Genomic DNA, 17,842 nt, shown 5'->3' on the forward strand with positions numbered 1-17,842 from the left:
CAAGGCAGAACTCTTTGAATTGTTCGACATTTCAAATAAAGAAATAAGCAGAATACATAGAGGCTATTCAATCAGTTCATGCATTAAGTCTTGAGGACACCTTCGCTCTCTCAAATAAACACACACTCTCGCACACACACATACACACACACTAGGTTCAATTGTACCCCACTCTCCTGCCCTTTTCTCCACCATGCATACATCAGTACAAGTCTGGACAGCCTGCCTCAGCACAGAGATGCACAGTTGACGAATCCCTCCGCCGACACACTGGCAAGTAGTCCCTAATTTATGGGATTTTGATAGATGGCAGATTAAGAGCCTATAACAGCTACTGTTTCTACAAAATATAACCGCGCCTTCTTTCTCCCTCTATTTAAACGAGATTAGCTGTGGATAATAATCATAGTGTGAATTTGCAAGTAGGCAGTTTTAAAAGCTGCTTTTTTGCCAAAGCCTTTCAGTACGACATACATGTGAAAGATTCACTCTAACATGTCAAATGATATGTTTTTCAGCAGAAATTCAAAATCAAGAGTAGGCTACACTTAATAGTTTTACAGGACTACTTTTTGTCAATCCAAACGGCTGGTTGGGAGAGGCGAACGCATCGGGGCGGATGTCCACCTCACTTTTCCCCGGGTGTTGTCCGTCTCCCCGGCACACACTCTCGGCTGCTACCATCCATCCATGCAGTTCACTTCATTGTACTGACTGTGCTCACCAATTAGGCAAGAATTAAGCCGTTTTAGATGCAATAATTGTCTTTCAGCACTTCGAAGAGGATTATAAACCGCGGGAAGAGGCGTAGAGAAGTTTTGAGTGCGGGAACGCGGAGAGAGACGAAACGCAGGTACAGTGTGACTGTTATCTCGACTTCCAACTAGTAACGTTACTAATGTAACGCGAGCGTACTAGCCGCAAGCTAACTGGCTAACGTTAGCATCCCAGCGACCAACTAGGTTTGACTTCAGATTGCACTTTGGTGAGGGGGGAGAAATGTCGCCGTTTTTTTTTATTGTTCAGCCTCTAGAAATTACTTCGACCGTTCAAACTGCTACTGTTTACAGCTAAACGTCCTGAAAGAGCCAACTTGAGTTTTAATAACCCAGAGAGCGAGTTTTTACTCCATGCCAGCAGCAGACAGTAGCGTTAGTAGTAGTAACAGTCAGCAACGTAAGCGTGGGGAAAACAAAAGGACTTCAAAGTCTGACACACAACACAGATGAGTGCTTAGGAAAGCTGTGAAATATATTGATTTAGCTAGTAAACGTGGCTCAGATGAAGTACCTGGTGCGGGTCCAGCACCTCCTATTTTTGGTGAGGTTTAATAAAGAACTCATTTATAGAAAACCAAGGTTTAACAGATTATGAAAGGATAGTTAAAAAGCAGTCCCCATACTAATATAATAGTGTTACCTGTACTAAATACTAAAAAAGCCGCTATAAGGGAACTCTAAACTTAGTACTGAGATTCATGAGCACATTATTAGTCACATACTATTATACCAACGTTATTTGTCAGTATGAGTAAAGAAAGATGATTAATGAGGAGAGTTGAACCAGACTACACATTTAGACATTAAGGATATAGACCAAATAAATAAATACATTTTTATTTTAGACGTTATTTTTATTATCCCTTTTTAACTGAATACATCTAAATGTTTAGAAGTGTGTAGTATGGATCGGTTCTGTGTAGCATAATACATAATCATATCAGATTACTAGATATTGAAAGTTAAGGAGCTAAAAGTTGAGAGGTTGTGGAAATGAATTACTGAACACAAGCGAGTGGTTGAGCAATTACCGAAAATAGACCCTTCCTAGGTTAGAAGTTATGTGTTATAGTTTTAGCTCATAACGGTTGATCAATCTGCCAGAGATCGAGGCTACCGTAGCAGTGTCCGAGGCTATCACGACCCCCTGAAACTCTCCCTGAAAGTGAATCGGGGCGGGATTATAGCCTACATCTTCGTCTCCTTTTGTAGCTGTAGCTTCAGAAATACATCGAGGTAGACGTAAGTAGACAGAGGGATGTCTAAGGTTTGGATGATGTGAGTTTCCAGTGAAGTTAGAGGGGGACAGCTGTTGTAGGTTTTGGGGGGCCACCGGCAGCCGCGATAGACAAAGACCCCCAGAGAGCCTCAGACACTTGTATTGTCTACCGGAGTTTGGTAGATGTGATTTAATCTCTCGGGTCGTAAAGATTGCCCCCCCGCCCTCTTCAGAAGCATAACCGATCATATTTAATCTGGAGAATGAGGGGGATAACTTGATGCCGCCTGTCTGTCGTGTAACTCCGCGTCCGTGCTTTGTTCTGGTCGTAGTTCAAGTTAGGAAACTAGAAGTTGCTGCTGTGATGGTGAAAGAAAGCAAGTGTAAGCGTTGTAAGATCCGGCGCACTTAACTGGTGTTTATACTGTGATCTGTGAGTGATACCGGTCTTTGTTTTTATCACCTGCCGTGTGGGACCGCACTGTGGAGTTGTGTGCTGGGTTTACTTTCTGCTGTGTGGAGCTGTGTCCTGAGCTGACCGTCTAGTCTTTTGTGCTGCTGTGAGACTCAACTGGCCCGGAGACAGAGAGAGAGGGAGAGAGGGAGAGACAGGGGAAGAGAACGAGGCTTGGCCACGTAATGATATAGCACTGTCTGTGGATGACACTTAAAACGAGAGCCCCTTCATGCAGGAGGGCCCTCGTGTTATCCCTGGCACGTTTTTTTTTCACGTTGTTTATCAGATGCTACCACTTGTTAGCTGTGCTGTTGTGATGGATTTCCTCAGCATGAATTAACAGGCAGTTGTGTGTATATGTAATGGTTTATTCTATGGTGTGCTAGAGACTGTGACTAGAGTTTTGGGATGCATAGATTTTCATATTGCAGACTGGAAACGATGTCAGGCTAAAAATAGGACATCACATTTTGGACATCTTAATAGTGCAATTGAATATGCATAGACAGATATAAACTATGAGGTCAGGCCAGGGCGAAGCATCGCTTTTGTCTTTTTCACATACACTGAATTGTTAAGGGCTTCAACTAATGATAATTTTCATTATTGATTAATCTAATGAGTATTTCCCCTATTAAATTGATGTCAGAACATAGTGAAAAATGCCAATCATCAGCCCAGGTTAACATATTTAGACAGCTGGTCTTATCCAACCAGTGGTCAAAAATTGAAATATATTTGAAGTGATTCATCTATAATCAAAGTTGTTGCAGATAAATTTTCTGTCAGTCAACTAATCGATTCATTGACTACTCATTTCAGTTCTAACTTCTAACTAAGTTCAACTATTCTTTCAAATGTCAACAATGTAAGTCGCTCTGCTACTCTGAATTGTTTTGTACTGCTGCTAAAAGTAGTACTCTGAATTGATATGTCAGAATAGTGTTTCTTAGAGCAGAAACTAACAATTATTTATTCATCTGCTGTTTATGTTTATTAATCAATTTATCGTTTGGTTTATAAAAATAAAGGTGTTGTCTTCTTGTTGTTTCCCTGTCATCCTGTTAGCTTACATAAAAATGATTCCAATGAGCTCCACATGGTGAGGTACATTTTGGAAAAAGAAAACACTGGTATGGGATCGGTACATACACTCTATCAGCTGATACCCTGAGTTGGAATATCAAAATCGTTTGGAAAAAGTTGAACTGGTCCATCCCTATAACCCTAACCCTAATTGATTATCAAAATTGTTGCATATTTTTTGTCTGTCGATCGACTGTAGCTCTAGTGTTTCTTAAACAATGGTCTGGGACACTAAATAGCCCTCTGTTGTGTTTGTGGGCGGTGCCCCCTTGACAGGAGCATGTTCTTAATTAGCTGGAGTAGTTAATCATTTTGGGTCCTGTGATGAACAAGATGGAGAAGTGCCTGTGTTACTGAGGTCAATACTTGGCAGAAGAAGATCAGAATTTAAACTTGAGCCTAAATCCCGCAATTAGTAAAAGGGTGTTAATAGCCAACAGGCCATGTGGTGGCGTCTTCATCACTTTACGCCCCACTGAACTGATAACAGTGCAAGGTCATTTTGATTAGAGAGATACCAGGATATAAGATGACGCTGAGAGCTACTGAGTGATAATGAGGGTCAGGGAGAGATAACTGAGAGTTGTTGAGCGGTAATAAGTTCTCCTGCTGTAAACCAGAGTTCGGAAAATAGTAGGAGTGCTTCCATAAGGTGCCATTCTACTTTACAAGAGTGAATTAGGTTTTATAGGGTTTCAAGTGAAATGAAAAGAGGTTTACTGATCGTTTTATGGGAGACTGAATCATAATTAAGACAAACTGTATTTTGTTGATGAATGTTGTTGTAAGCGATGGAATTGTATTTTTAGGGTCTGTGTGTTTTTTTTCCAGCCATGCCCTCAGTGATGGAGCGCTCGGGGGCCGGGGTCCTGTCCAGGAGCAGAGCCAAGACCGTAACCAACGGCAACAGCCAACCACACTCTGAAGAGGAGAGCAGCGATGAAGAGCATGCTCATGGTAGACACACACACACACACACACACACACACATACATTAAACTGAAGTATAATCTACTGACTTCAGCTCTCTGGCTAGGTTAGGGGTCGATTTAGCTCCTTAATGTCTGGGTTTCTAACATGAAGCATGTGTAACACATACTTCCATCATGCAGATACATCATGCCAGCTGTTCCGGTTTCATCCACTGCGGCAGTGCTTCTTTAGTCCCTGCACACTGCTCTCCTGTCGTCCCCTCCTTCTCTCCTCCACCCCCTTCCCACACTTTTCCGTCCTTGTTATCCTCTGCCCACATACATCGTTCCTTCCTCCATTCTCTCCTTCACCCACTGACTTGCTGTTGGTCTTTCATTTTTTAACCGTTATCTCACTAGGCACATGGACGGTAGATATATTATGAGATCAAACAGTTTAAGTTAACGTTCAAAAGGCACTTCCCTACCCAGATTTCCCCAGTTTATTTGAGACTTTGCATCACAAGCCACCATTCCTATCATTATTGCAACCACCACTTTCACCCTTTTAAGTCTTCCAGTCACCTCTCTTTTTTTCATCCATTTTTTTTATTTTTCCTTTGTTTTTTTTGCCTCCTTCATGCCCCTTCTTTCTTTCTTTCTTTCCTTCCATCCAATTTAATTCCTTCTTTACTCATCCCCTTCCTGCCTTTCTCCACCCATTTCTTGCCATCTACTCCAGTTTCTATCACCCCCGTCTCCTCCCTTCCTGTCCTCTGTCCCTGAGGAAACAGTAATCTGTCTCTTCCTCATACTGGTCTGCTTCCCTGCCTCTCTCATGGTCTCTCTTCACTCTTCACCACAGCACTAATTGCTTAATGTCTGCCATCCGCTGTCGCACTTCCCTCTTTCTTTTCCACCATCTGGTTCTGTCTGTATATCTGTCACTTAGTGATGGGCGACGTGGTGAAAATGTATCACGATATAAATATCATGCACAGAGATATTAATCACGATATATGCTATTTTGACTATAGTTATATGCAGTGATTAAAACCTTCCTGGCCTCCTGGTTCATCCAAACTGTTCAGAGGCTCAAATGTTTAGAACAATTAAGGAAATAGAACAAACGAAGACCAAAACAGTCAGCAGCTTCTAGTCTTTTAAACCAGTAAAATCACTATAATTTAGATCGTTGATTAAAAGCAGTCTCCCTGTGTGTTTCTCATAGGCTGACAACTTGAGGACTTGAGGAGTGTTTGCACCCTTGCCAACTAATTACACATCTTCAGGGTTTCCTGCAGTGTTTTCTAGTGGAAAACCCACCTCGCCTGAAATACAGAGTGCCTTCATGAAAAAATTTATCACATTTTTGTAAAGTATAAGATAAGGCTTATTCAGCTTCAGGGAAAACGAGCAGTGGCACTACTTTACACAGCAAAGGCAGCGTATTTATTGATGGAGTCGACTGTTTAAACAATCATCTTGTAACTACATTGATAGCAAGATGAGGTGCGTCAGGATCTGCCTGATTCAGCTTTGCAGGTGATTGATCATGTCATATGTTTGGCTACCAGTAATTAATCAGAGCAGCACGTCACAATGGAGGGGGAAAAAAGAAAACCCTCTGAGTTTTTACAAAAAAAGTAGACACAAAGCCCAATCAGTCACAATCAAGTTCTGATGTGCAACTTCAGGTGGACAGCGCTTACCAACTCCGCTAACCCTGAGTCCACAATATATAAGTTTGTATAACCAGGTTGTTAAATTGATCAAAATCTGATCCCTTCTTTGCTTTATTCTACTGTATTTTGTCCACCTCGGGGTGCTAGTGTTACAGCGCTGCTCTATTTTACCCCAGCCAGCTCTACAGTGCCGCATTTCACTATATGTGAGAGAGAAAATGAGTTTGTGTTTGAAATGTGAAAAATAATTTGGCCACACCGGTAATTGGCGGAGTGAAGACAGAGAGGTTGGCAAAAACACGGATTCGCTAAGCTATGGCGCTAATTATCGTTAGCAAAGCTCTACCTACATTTAGGTAGTAGCTTCTCATTTTCAGCCGGTGCACGTCGCTCTCACCAGTTAAAATGACAAATAGCAGCAGTGGCAGGTCAGCTGGAAAGTGATCAAGCTGGTACAGTTTGTTGTCATTGAAATAAAATTAAAAAGAAGTTATGTGGATGTAACTCCAGTTCTAAGAGTATGTGCACTGCCCTCTAACGGGCTTCGTTATTGCAGAGGCAGAGCCTTGATAGGATAAACCAGTGGTGAAGCCTGTTAGAGGGCAGAGCATATACGAAATAGAAGATTATTATCACTCTCAGTTATTTACTCTGTCACGCTATCGATGGCTCTCCTTCTGTCTCTCCTGTTATCTGTCTTCTTATGATCCTGTCCTCAGCTCTGCAACTTCATGGGAAATTTACTGTAATACTTGTCCCCCATCCTCTTTATCTCTACAGCTCTAGCCATCCTTCTGGGAAATAAAAACTCATATTCGTCTTGTGTGTCTCTCTCTACAGACAGTATGATCAGAGTGGGAGGAGACTACCAGGCTCAGATCCCAGAGTTCAAACCAGGTAAGTTGGGAGAGAAGGAAGCATAGCAGAAAGGGAGATGACAGGGAGGTATAAAAAGGTAGAGGAATAGAGAGGCAGGAAATCAGGGCTGAGAAGGAGACATAGAGGTGAGGAGAAATGTGGATGACATTGAAATGGAGGGAGGAGGGGAATGCAGATGAGAGAAATGAAGGTCAAATGACCAGTGTTAGTGTCGAAAAAATGGAGACGGGGGAAGAAAATGTAGTTTCTCTTCCCCCAGTTCTTTGTAAACCAAAATAACTAATTTACAGTTTTCTTACCCCACCTGTTTAAATGCAATCATACTTTACACAGAATAAAAGGAATAAAAGACACAGAGTGTAATTAAGTTATTAAGTCTTAAAAGTGAGAAAAGGTGTTCAATAATTAGCATTACTAGTGGCACTGTGCAGTGAAAGGTTTCTTTGAGGTGAGTGTTAAGTCTTTGTTTAATAAATAAAAGGGTTAACCGTGCAATATTCAAACCCTTTATTTTATTTATTATATCTTTTTCAGAAAACCCAAATGGCCACACATGTGCCTGTAGCTATGTTGAATCAGAATAAAAACAAAGCTAGTTTGTCAGCCTGTTTTCTAATTTAGTTTAAATGCAATTTCATGAGGACTGAATGCAATAGGGCTCTGTGAAACACCCTGATACCTCATATAAGTAGTAAATGTAAAGTGGCTGAACACTAGAAGAACAATCACCATAGATGAAGTTGTCCCACAACCATTAGATGGCTCCAGAGGAGGGGAGAAGCAGCCTCACTTGTCTGTGTACAGGTGTTGAATTCCCAAAAGAGTCCACTGACCGACATACCACCGTCTCCTCCTTGTTCTTCTTGGTAATGAAGAGGAAGCCAAAGAGTCACAGGAGAAAACATGCAAAGGAGAGGGAGGAAGACAGTTAAAGTTAATATGAGGAAGTAGCCAATCAGGGAGAGACTGATATTGGGAGTTGAGGGAGAGGGAGACGAGGAGAAGAGGCACACAGATGATGTGCCGGAGTAAGAGAAGGATTCAAATATAACCTCAAATAATATGTGGATTTAAATGCTAAATGTGTTTTCATTACCAGACAGTCCAACCCGCTACAATGAGAAGGACCAGAGGAGCATGTTGGTCTGGTGTCCCAACAGTCTGCTTTCTGATGCAATGTGTAAGCTCTACACACACTCTCACACATACACACTCACTCTCTTCCACATCCCTACCTACCTACCTGACCATTCACTGGTACAAGCTTAAAGTGACCTTCAATTTAATGGCTATATACTGACTGGAGAATAGCAATTAAAACTTTCATTCTCTATTCTCCCTTCTTTTTCCTGTGCACTCTCTCTTTTGTCCTCTTTGTCTTCATCTCCTTCCCTCATGCCTTTATATTTCATTTAACTCATCTTTCTTTCTTTCTCTCTTTTAATTCATTTCTTGTTCTTCTCTTTTCTCTACCTGGTTTACCCTTCCTTTCCCGTCCACCATACTACTCTCTTTTGAACCCATTTGTTCTCGCTTCCCAGTGGACGAGTACATCCTCATGGCCAAAGAGAAACATGGATACAACATGGAGCAGGTACGGCGCACCAAGACAAAATGTCTTTTTCATTTCACTGCATGTTCGTGTCTCTCAATTCTGACTTGTCTTTGTCCCCTCCTCACCTCCAGGCTCTGGGCATGTTATTATGGCACAAACACGACGTGGAGCGCTCGCTTGCCGACCTGGCCAACTTCACCCCCTTCCCAGACGAGTGGACAGTCGAGGATAAAGTGCTGTTCGAGCAGGCCTTCAGCTTCCACGGGAAGAGCTTTCACCGCATCCAGCAGATGGTGAGCGACAAAGGAAACACACACACACACACACACACACACACACACACACACACACACTCACTCTTACAGAACATTTAAGACAGAACTGAGTCTAATTTCCAAAGACATTTTCAATATTTAATACTCAATTTATTGATTTCTGTGTTTGTGTGTAGCTTCCAGACAAGCTGATCTCCAGCCTTGTGAAGTATTACTACAGCTGGAAGAAGACCAGGACCAGGACCTCTGTCATGGACCGGCAGGCCAGGAGGCTGGTCAGCAAGAGAGAGAAAGATGACAGGTTTGTGACACCACGAAACTTTAACAACTCCAAACTGGGTATGAAGGGAGAGAGTGGAGGGATGGACAGAGGAAGAGGTGATATTGGAGGATGGAAACATTTAAGTTCTCAGAAACAACTCATCTGTGATGTGACATTTACAAAACTCTTTTGTTAAATGACACTCGATAAGCATGTCCTCCTGGGAAACAAGAGTCTCATGAATATGAATGAGATGCTTTTGATATTATTTCTTGTCATTTTCAGTTGACATTCTCCAGCATTTTAGAAATGGACCATTGGCTGGGGACAAAGCTTAACCGTGAGCGTGTTGAGTTAAATCTTCTTTTTCTTGTTACAGTAATGATGATATAGAGGAAGGTGACCCTGGCAGTGACAGTGACTTTGAGATTGACACCAAGAAAGAGGTGAGCAACATGACATTTAATAGTGCTTGTTTGACTGAGTGTGTGTGCATGCTTATACAAACAAATCTTTTTGTTTTATTAGTAATGACTTGCCTGAGGAGATCAGCCTGGCTAAATCAAACACACATGTATTATACATAAATGTAATGCTGCACTCTTGTGTCATTCTGATAGAACCCGATTCCTCTGTCCAAACAGGCAGTGAAACAGAACCCCAGCAGCGCCAGCTCTGACAAGGCGACCCCCAGTCGCTCTGGGCCGGTGAAGAAGGAAAATCTCGGGGTTCAGTACCGCCACCACCCGCTCAGAGCCCGCCGCAGGCCGCCCAAAGGCATGTACCTGGAGCAGGGAGACATCACGTCCCTCTCGGCGTCCCACGATGCCGGGGTGCTAACTGTACGACAGCTGGACACACAGCTGGTGTCACTCAAGAGACAAGTATGTACCTTCATGAATGAGTATTTTTAATCTTAAGCCTTATGTTGCATCTTTGGTCATCTGATTATAAACTGAAGGTGTAAATGCAGTAGTGTTTTTCTAGAGGAGCTCCAACACAATTTGGAGTGAAACCAGCCAACAACTAAACTTACCATGCTCTCCCTCCTCTCCTTCTTCCCCTCCACCTTTTCCCTCAGGTTCAGTCTATTAAACAGAACAACAGTAGCTTGAAACAGGGCTTAAATGAAGGTGTTGACACTTTCAAACCTGCTGAGGTAAGTCCTTTTTTTTGTACAGACTTTGTCTTTTTTTGTTCCCTGACTGCATTCACTTTTCTTCATCTCCTCAGTTTGTCTCTCTCCTCTTTCATTTATTCACTCTGCCCTTACCCGACCCCCTCCAGATATGATTTCACCCCTTGTGGGACTGAGATTAGCCCTAATCTGCTCTTTGCTCTCATGCTGTCATTTTCACCCCTCTCTTCTCTTCTTTCTTACCACCTACCTCCCTCCCTCACACTCTAACCTCTCTCTCTCTCTCTCAGCCTGCCCCTAAGATGAACTCTCGCTGGACCACAGAGGAGCAGCTCCTGGCAGTGCAGGGTGAGTAAAGGCTCCAGCATCATCATCCTCCTCCCCTCCTACAGAGTCACCTCATGTTGCCGCCTCTCCTCTTCCTTCCTCACATTCACAGGCAGAAATCAGACTGTTAGACACATTCATATTCATGTTTTCCAAACACTGAAAGCGCCTGTGTCAATACTGTAGAGGCACATTAACATTTTTACGCCTCTGCTTTGGATGAGCCGTGTTGCGGTAGTGAAGTTTGGCTGTTAAAAACACACAGACTGTCTCCAAAATAGTTCACTAAGAGCTACTGGGATTCAGATTCCAGCTGTGATTGAAGTGAGTTATTAAGTTGTTAATTAAGTTACGGGAGAAGTAAAGCAGCTACTGGTCCATGATGCAGAGGTAGAGTTGTGGAGATTTCAAATCCATAAATCGCAGTTAAAGTGTCTTTGAGCAAAGTGTTTAACCCCCATCAACTGCAGCTGTGTGGTGCACACAGATGAAGCGAAAGCAGAAGCTGGAAGCTTTGAATGTGTGTAGTAATATGAGTGTGAGGCCTGGAGAAGAGCAGGTGCACTCAGCCGGCCGACCTCAGATGAAGGTTAACAGAAAACACACGCATCAACAAGCCTGCTCACACTACACTCACTCTTCCTCTCATACACACTGCCACGTTTCCTGTTGATGTCTGTGAGTGATGCATACAGACAACATGAACCGTTTCCCCCCCCGTCTCCTCCCCAGCTATCCGTCGCTATGGTAAAGACTTCGCAGCCATCGCCGAGGTGATAGGGACCAAGACACCAGCTCAGGTGAGTGTCCTCCTTCTGAAAGGAGATGACCTCCCTCATCTCTTATTCTGACCTCAGTCTAACCCTCCATCCTCTCAGCAGTTTGCTTTCTGTGAGCTGCCTATCAGCTTTTCATCTCGTCTCCAATTCCTTCCTCATCCCTCTCTCTAGATGAGCATTTTTCTTTATAGCATAACTCTAATCTCCATTATCCCTCCTTTCATTTGTCTTCTGACCTCCAGTCTCTGCCTCTGCGTCCTTGAACGCAGTACGACTTTCTGTCCTCCTTCATTTATTCTCTAACTCTCCGTCTTTGCCTGCCTGTTCAGGTGAGTTCGTTCTTCGTGAGCTACCGGCGCAGGTTCAACCTGGACGAGGTGCTGAGGGAGTGGGCGGCCGAGCAGGTGGCCACCAGCCGAGACCAGAGAGACCCCAGAAGGAGCGGCGAGGAGATGGCAGCTGCTGCAGATGGAGGCGCAGAGGAGGACGAGGTGAGCCGTGACGGAGGATACACGTGATACAAGTAACACGTTAGTTATTCACAGTTCAGAACAGAACAGTTGTTGTGTTAGCTTTTACTAAATATACTCTTAATGGATAAAAAAGGTTCAAAAGAAAAATATAAATAACAAATAATAAATAATAAATTAAACACAGCTTATATTTTTCACAACATTCAGTATTTCATCTTAACTACACATTTTATAATATGTACTATTCTCTAACTTGAGTTCTATATTAATGGAATAATCCAGTATTTTGGATAATACATTTATTAGCTTTTTTACAAGATCTTATGCTAGCAGCAAGGGGAAACAGGCTTGTCTTTAGCCTTCATGCTAAGTTAAGCTAACCATGTCCTTAACACATAGAAAGAGACTGATATTGATCTTCTCATCTAACTCTTGGACTCATTAATGATTCATCTTCATCAAACAATGAAGATTTGCTAACACTGTCACAAAGTGGTGAAAATGGCTCACTGGTCATCTGCTTAAAGTTGTATTTATGGTCATTCTTACTTTTCATAAACCTTAATTATACCTTTTTAAAGGATAAATCTGTTAAAGAGTAAAAACTCTAAGCTGCTTTGCTGGAGAAGAAATGAATGCCAGAACTACACAAAATGGCTGCTTTTAGTACCAGATCTGATTGAGTGTCCTTAGTGCTTACTTGCCATACAACACAGTAAGTTGAAAATCCAAGATGGCGCAGGCCCAAAGGAAGAAGTGGAGGAGAAAAAACGATAGAAGGTCTGTCATTAACAGGACCATCAACTTTATGCTGACTCAGAGTCCAGGCGTGGGCTCTCAGCCTGTGATGCTTGTTGTGGGTTTAATGGCTGACATTCCTACGTCACAGCTCCTGAGTGTACTGAACAGAAGGAGCAGGTGGTTGTAATAAGTTCTCTCCTGTGTCGTGTGTCTTCTTCATCATCGAGCTAACATGACATCTGTCTCTTTTCCCTCTTCTTCCTGTAACTCTTCCTCTCTCCACCTCCCGCCTCTTCTGTTCTCCAACTGTCCTCTTATCTCACTTCATCTTCTTTTGTTGTCTACACTGTTTACCCTCCCTCCTCCTCAACTCCATCTCTGCCTCCTCCCTCCCCTCAGGTCAAAATGGAGGACTCTCCCTCGGACGCTGCCGGCGGCTCCTCTCCCCCCTCCTCCACCCAGACCCCCTCCTCCCTCTCCCAGCCTCCTCCGCTGCTGCGCCCCGCGCCTCCCTCGGCTCCCCCGAGCCTCCTCCGCCAGCCTCCTCCTCTGCAGACGCGCCCGCTACAGAACCGAGCCCCACACAACCACCCTCCACCTCCTCTCATCCGGCCCGCGGTGACCACCTCGTCCTCTTCCGCCGGGGGCTCCAGCCTCAGGGCCTCTCCTCCCAGCTCCTCCTCCTCCTCCGCTGCAGGGCAGATGCCTCCGTCGCTGGTCGGGCTCAAAGTGGAGCAGCCCAACTCGCACTGATACACACACACACACGCACACACACACATACACACACACACGCACACACACGCACACACACACACACACACACACACGAATTAGCATGCAGACTTCACCCTGTATCTCAATCATTCCTAGCCTGTGTTCCTGGGACTATTACACACATCACATGACCACGTGATCGTTCAAACACACTCCGACCCCTAAGGTGACATCACAGCCAGCCCCCCCTCGCAGGTCTACTTTGTAAGGCAGTGGCCTAAAGCCCCTTGACTGTACTCCTGTACTGTAACACCTACCTCCAGACCCTCGTTCTTTAGCATAAACACACACACACACCACAAACAAGCTAGGAACTCAAAACAAACACTACTTGCGCACACACGCACACACACACACACACACACACACACTTAAAACAAAAAGAGACACTGGATCGCCAAGCTGTTGAATAAAGCCGTGACCACAGAGAGCAAAACCCACCTGCTTGTTTCCATGGCAACTGCTGAACATCTGGATTGTGGAGGAGTGTGGTTGAACACACACACGGACACACACACACACACTATATATATATATATATCTATACTGTAGATTCCACTGGGCAGGTATCAAGTCATCCAAACAACCTTCAGGAAAATCAAATAATGAATAAATGAGGGAACAGCTGAGGAAGACTGAGGAAGAGTCGCCCACATCTGAGCCAAACCTGAGAGGTCACGTAGATCAGAGAATCATCCGGATGGCCGGAAACGATGTGAAGAAACACACCTTCTCCTGTTGAGCTCTGCTTTAAAACTCAGACCCTCGCAGAGGAGTCAAAAGGTACTTCTGCACAGACACGGGGCTATGGAATGGAAGCTGTGCTGTGAGTTCGTCATTATGGCTTTTCATAGTTGAAGCTGTTGGTTCAAAAATGGAAGAAAAAGAAGAGGAGCGAGAGGTCACACCTCTCCCTCTTCTCTCATAGCCATGTATTACTAGTATTAACTGGAGTGATGTTTTTTTCCCCGACTAGACTTTTAAAGTGAGCCCTAGGTAGGCAGTTAGTTATTGTAAGTAGTTTAGATGGTGCATACTTTATTATGATGGTGATGATGGTGATTGTTGACTGAGCACTAAGGAGAAGAAGAGCTTTTTAATACACGTGACTGGACTTTGTCTCACATTTGAAGAAGACATTTGCCGCCGTTTTGTTGTTCACTGGTTCAGTGTTGAAGTCCCACTGCTTAATGTCCAGTACTTTGGAGGAATATTTTCAGTAGCTAACCGCTAACGCAGGTTTACAGTGCAGGGGACAGTTGACCTTTCCCGACCTCCTGCAGATAACCTTCTCTGAGGAATAACATGTTCTGCCAAAGTCTGTTATCGCTTTAAAAGCTCATTGTCCCACCAAATTCCCACATCTCCAGTTAGCTGTTGAGCATTTTAGAAGAGTGTTTTGACACTGTTGTCTAACCCTCCCACATGTTAGACACAGGAAAAGCAGCAAAACAAAAGGCGTTACAGGTCACGTTGGGGAATACACGTATTCGCTTTCTTGGAGAGAGTTGGACGAAGAGATTGACGTCACTCTCATGTCTGTACACTGATGTGAAGCTACTAGCAGCCAGCTGACTTAGCACAAAACAGGAAACAAGGAAACAGTTAGCTTGACTCTGTCCAAAGTTACCAGTTACCTAACCTACCAGCATGATCCAACTTGTTCATTAGTGAACTCTAGAGGTGCTGGTAGGTTGATTTGTTACCTTTGAACAGAGCTGGACTAGCTGTTTCCCCATGTTTCCAGTCTTTGTGCTACGTTAGCCAGCTGTTGGCAGTAGCTTCATGTTGACCACAGGGACATGAGAGTAGTTATCCTCTGGATAAGTTCAGTTCTGGATTCAGTTCAGCATTTTTGTTAACCAGTGTGTCAAAATAATTAGAAAAGGGAATTTACTGATGTGATGACGACTCTCGAAAGCCCTCTGAGTCCAGGAAAGGCAGCTTTTCTCTCTGGTAGAGATGCGTGACGGGTCAAAGGGTTAATTCAGCCAATGAACTGTCAGGAAATGCTGCATCTTGCCTCTCAGTCCTGCCACAGTGCAGTTCTCTGCCTCTGAAATGTTCCTGTAGCTTGTCAGGCAGCCTCGTGAACATGACTAAATGATATTTTGTTACTTGTGATTTCTTTTGAATGTCATCTGCTGGTCCCCCTGCTCAGTCTTTCCCCTCTTCATAGTCTTAGTTGCCTGTGTATCACTGCCTTTTCAAGCAGATCTGGGATCACACGTCGCATATAAATCTTTAAAACTGTGTTCAGTGCTTCTCCACTAACAGTCTCACATCAGCTGCTTTTGTTCGCAGAGGCCTTGGCGTTGGGTTTAGCGCAGCACTGAGTGGGAATCAAAGTGGCCCATCACTACGTTTGGCTTTAAAGTGGCTTGCCTTTTGACTTTGCTTGGACTTTTTTTTCTGACATTTGTTCCTTCCTCCAAAAACTGCTTGTGTGTACTGTATCTGAGAAGTTGTTTACATTGTGAAAACTGAACTGTTTGTTTTGAGAAATGTTTTTTTTTTCATAGAATAAAGAAATGACCAAATAGGGCAGTGTTTGTCTTGTATTTTAAAACGGTTTGTCCACACACACCATGTCAATGTTTTATATGAGTTTAGGCTCTATTTTTATGGGAAAGACCATGTTCAGTCTGTAACATTAACCTAAGTTATACTTACAAGTGTTATTTGTGAGCTTCATGAGCACATCATCTGTTCCCAAATGCCAAGTCTTGTAAAAACACCATCTGTTGACTTCCAACAGGTTCGGTCACCTGCAGCTCCCACATTCCTGAGCAGGGCTGTGGACACAAGCACTTCGCTGGGCTTCACCTGAGCACCAGCGAGTGAATTCGAAGAAGCCCGTCTACAGCCGTAAGACAAACGCGGGCAGACACAAAACAGCTTTTAGGTTTAAGGTATACAAAGATTGGCTCCAACTCAATCCACTTGATAAAAAACAAACCACACCAACAGAGTGTGTACTACAGGTAATTCCACATCAAGGATCCTGTCCGACATGTCTTCAGTGTTTTTACATGTTTATCATGAAGATATGGATTACAAACAAAGCAGGCAACGGCCTGAGGCCCCAGACCCCTAGGGACGTCAAAACAACGTTGGTCATCAGACTGTAAATTTGTTTAGGAATTTGCATCACTTATCAAGTAAAATCAAGGTGGGTCCTGCATAATGAGCCCCCTCTTCTAAAGGGATGCTGTGTCAATATCTAGTTTTAAGACCTTTATTGATTTAGTTGTTGTTGTGCTTACATTGGGCCTATTCCAAAATAGTTCTTACCACAAACTGACACCTGGGGAAGGGGGGGGCATGTTATTCCTGCATATGAGTATTGGTTGGTTCGTAGGTGTCTAGCCAAAGTAGGGGATTAATCAGGGAATCCAGCCATGATTGTTCAGTATGATTAACCCTGAGAATCACTATATGCTGTGTAACTGTTAAGATTATCCTACACGTTTTCATCTTTATTTTAATGCTGAATCTGAACACAGCTGAGTCCATGAGAAACCCTGAGTTAGTCTGACTCTTGGGAATAGAGGTCTAGTAAACGAAGGAACTGCAATTCACCGTCATTGACCCTGCTGAAGCGTCAACAAGCAAAGCACTGATTCTTTGTTAAACTACAGGACTACTTTCAGTCTCAAATTTTAAGCCAAAATGGACAAGAAGTGCTTAAAGTGCCCAGAAAAAAATGGACATTTGAACATGCAGAATTACACTGGGCACCGAGAGCTCCAACAACAGCTACTAAACGGACCTTCATATTCAGAGATTTTGTCAGCTACGGGGCTGCTGAGAACTTCCAGGAAGGACTTAAAATATTTATCTTGTTTGTCACTTAATGGATTTCAGAGGCAGGCTGTCATTATATCATTGTTTTTATTACTATCATTGTAATTTTTCATCATTTTGTCTTTGCACAAAAAAAAACAAACAAATAATACATTTTTCAGGAGTTGATCACCCCTCCCAACCCCAAACCCACCACTACAGTTACAGTTTGCTCAAAACACGTTTAAAATCAATGTAAATTACAGCAATGTAAAACAAAATAATGTAAAATAAAATCAACCCTGAAAGAGATAATATAACAGCAACAGTCAGAATAATAATTAGAATCCAATACCCAGCACCTTAATACAATGATCAACTTGTAAAGAAAAATCTGACGTATTAAAAACTGAAAGGAAAATAATAAAACGACAGTGTGTCATTGTGATCGAAAGAAACGTGTTCAGTTAGGTACAACCAGCTGACGGGACCCAGCGTCGTCCCCATCACCCCCTTTCTCTAACCCGTGTGTGTGTGTGTGTTTTTCTCCTGCTTCGACAAACTGCAAAGAGAGAGAGAGAGAGAGAGAGAGAGAGAGAGAGAGAGAGAGAGAGAGAGAGAGAGAGAGAGAGAAAGTGGCTTCTTCTGGTTTGTGGTTTTGAACATGAACATGTGCTGATATGAGAGCGTGCTGACGAAGAAGCGCTTCCTGC

At 43.3% G+C, this 17,842-nt stretch overlaps 1 protein-coding gene across 1 annotated transcript; it reads left to right on the forward strand.

The window, feature by feature from the left end:
• The first annotated feature begins 815 nt into the window (after positions 1-815).
• rcor2 (REST corepressor 2) lies at positions 816-13,319 on the forward strand. Its single transcript, XM_070929841.1, has 14 exons — positions 816-853; positions 4,373-4,498; positions 6,978-7,034; positions 8,116-8,196; positions 8,558-8,610; positions 8,703-8,864; positions 9,023-9,147; positions 9,488-9,554; positions 9,753-9,992; positions 10,190-10,267; positions 10,537-10,594; positions 11,306-11,373; positions 11,682-11,843; positions 12,966-13,319. Exons 2-14 carry the CDS (start codon positions 4,375-4,377, stop codon positions 13,317-13,319), a joined length of 1,629 nt encoding a protein of 542 aa, XP_070785942.1. The 5' UTR covers positions 816-853; positions 4,373-4,374.
• The last annotated feature ends 4,523 nt before the right edge of the window (positions 13,320-17,842 follow it).

This window comes from Enoplosus armatus, chromosome 23 (assembly GCF_043641665.1).
Source record: "Enoplosus armatus isolate fEnoArm2 chromosome 23, fEnoArm2.hap1, whole genome shotgun sequence".
NCBI classification, from domain to species: Eukaryota; Metazoa; Chordata; class Actinopteri; order Centrarchiformes; family Enoplosidae; genus Enoplosus; species Enoplosus armatus.

Bases quoted from the DNA above. Each gene is read 5' to 3' on its own strand.
- rcor2 (XM_070929841.1), top strand. From the start codon at position 4,375: ATGCCCTCAGTGATGGAGCGCTCGGGGGCCGGGGTCCTGTCCAGGAGC. The intron at 9,148-9,487 runs GTTTGTGACACC...TTCTTGTTACAG, and splicing joins AAGAGAGAGAAAGATGACAG to TAATGATGATATAGAGGAAG. The intron at 9,993-10,189 runs GTATGTACCTTC...CTTTTCCCTCAG, and splicing joins TGGTGTCACTCAAGAGACAA to GTTCAGTCTATTAAACAGAA.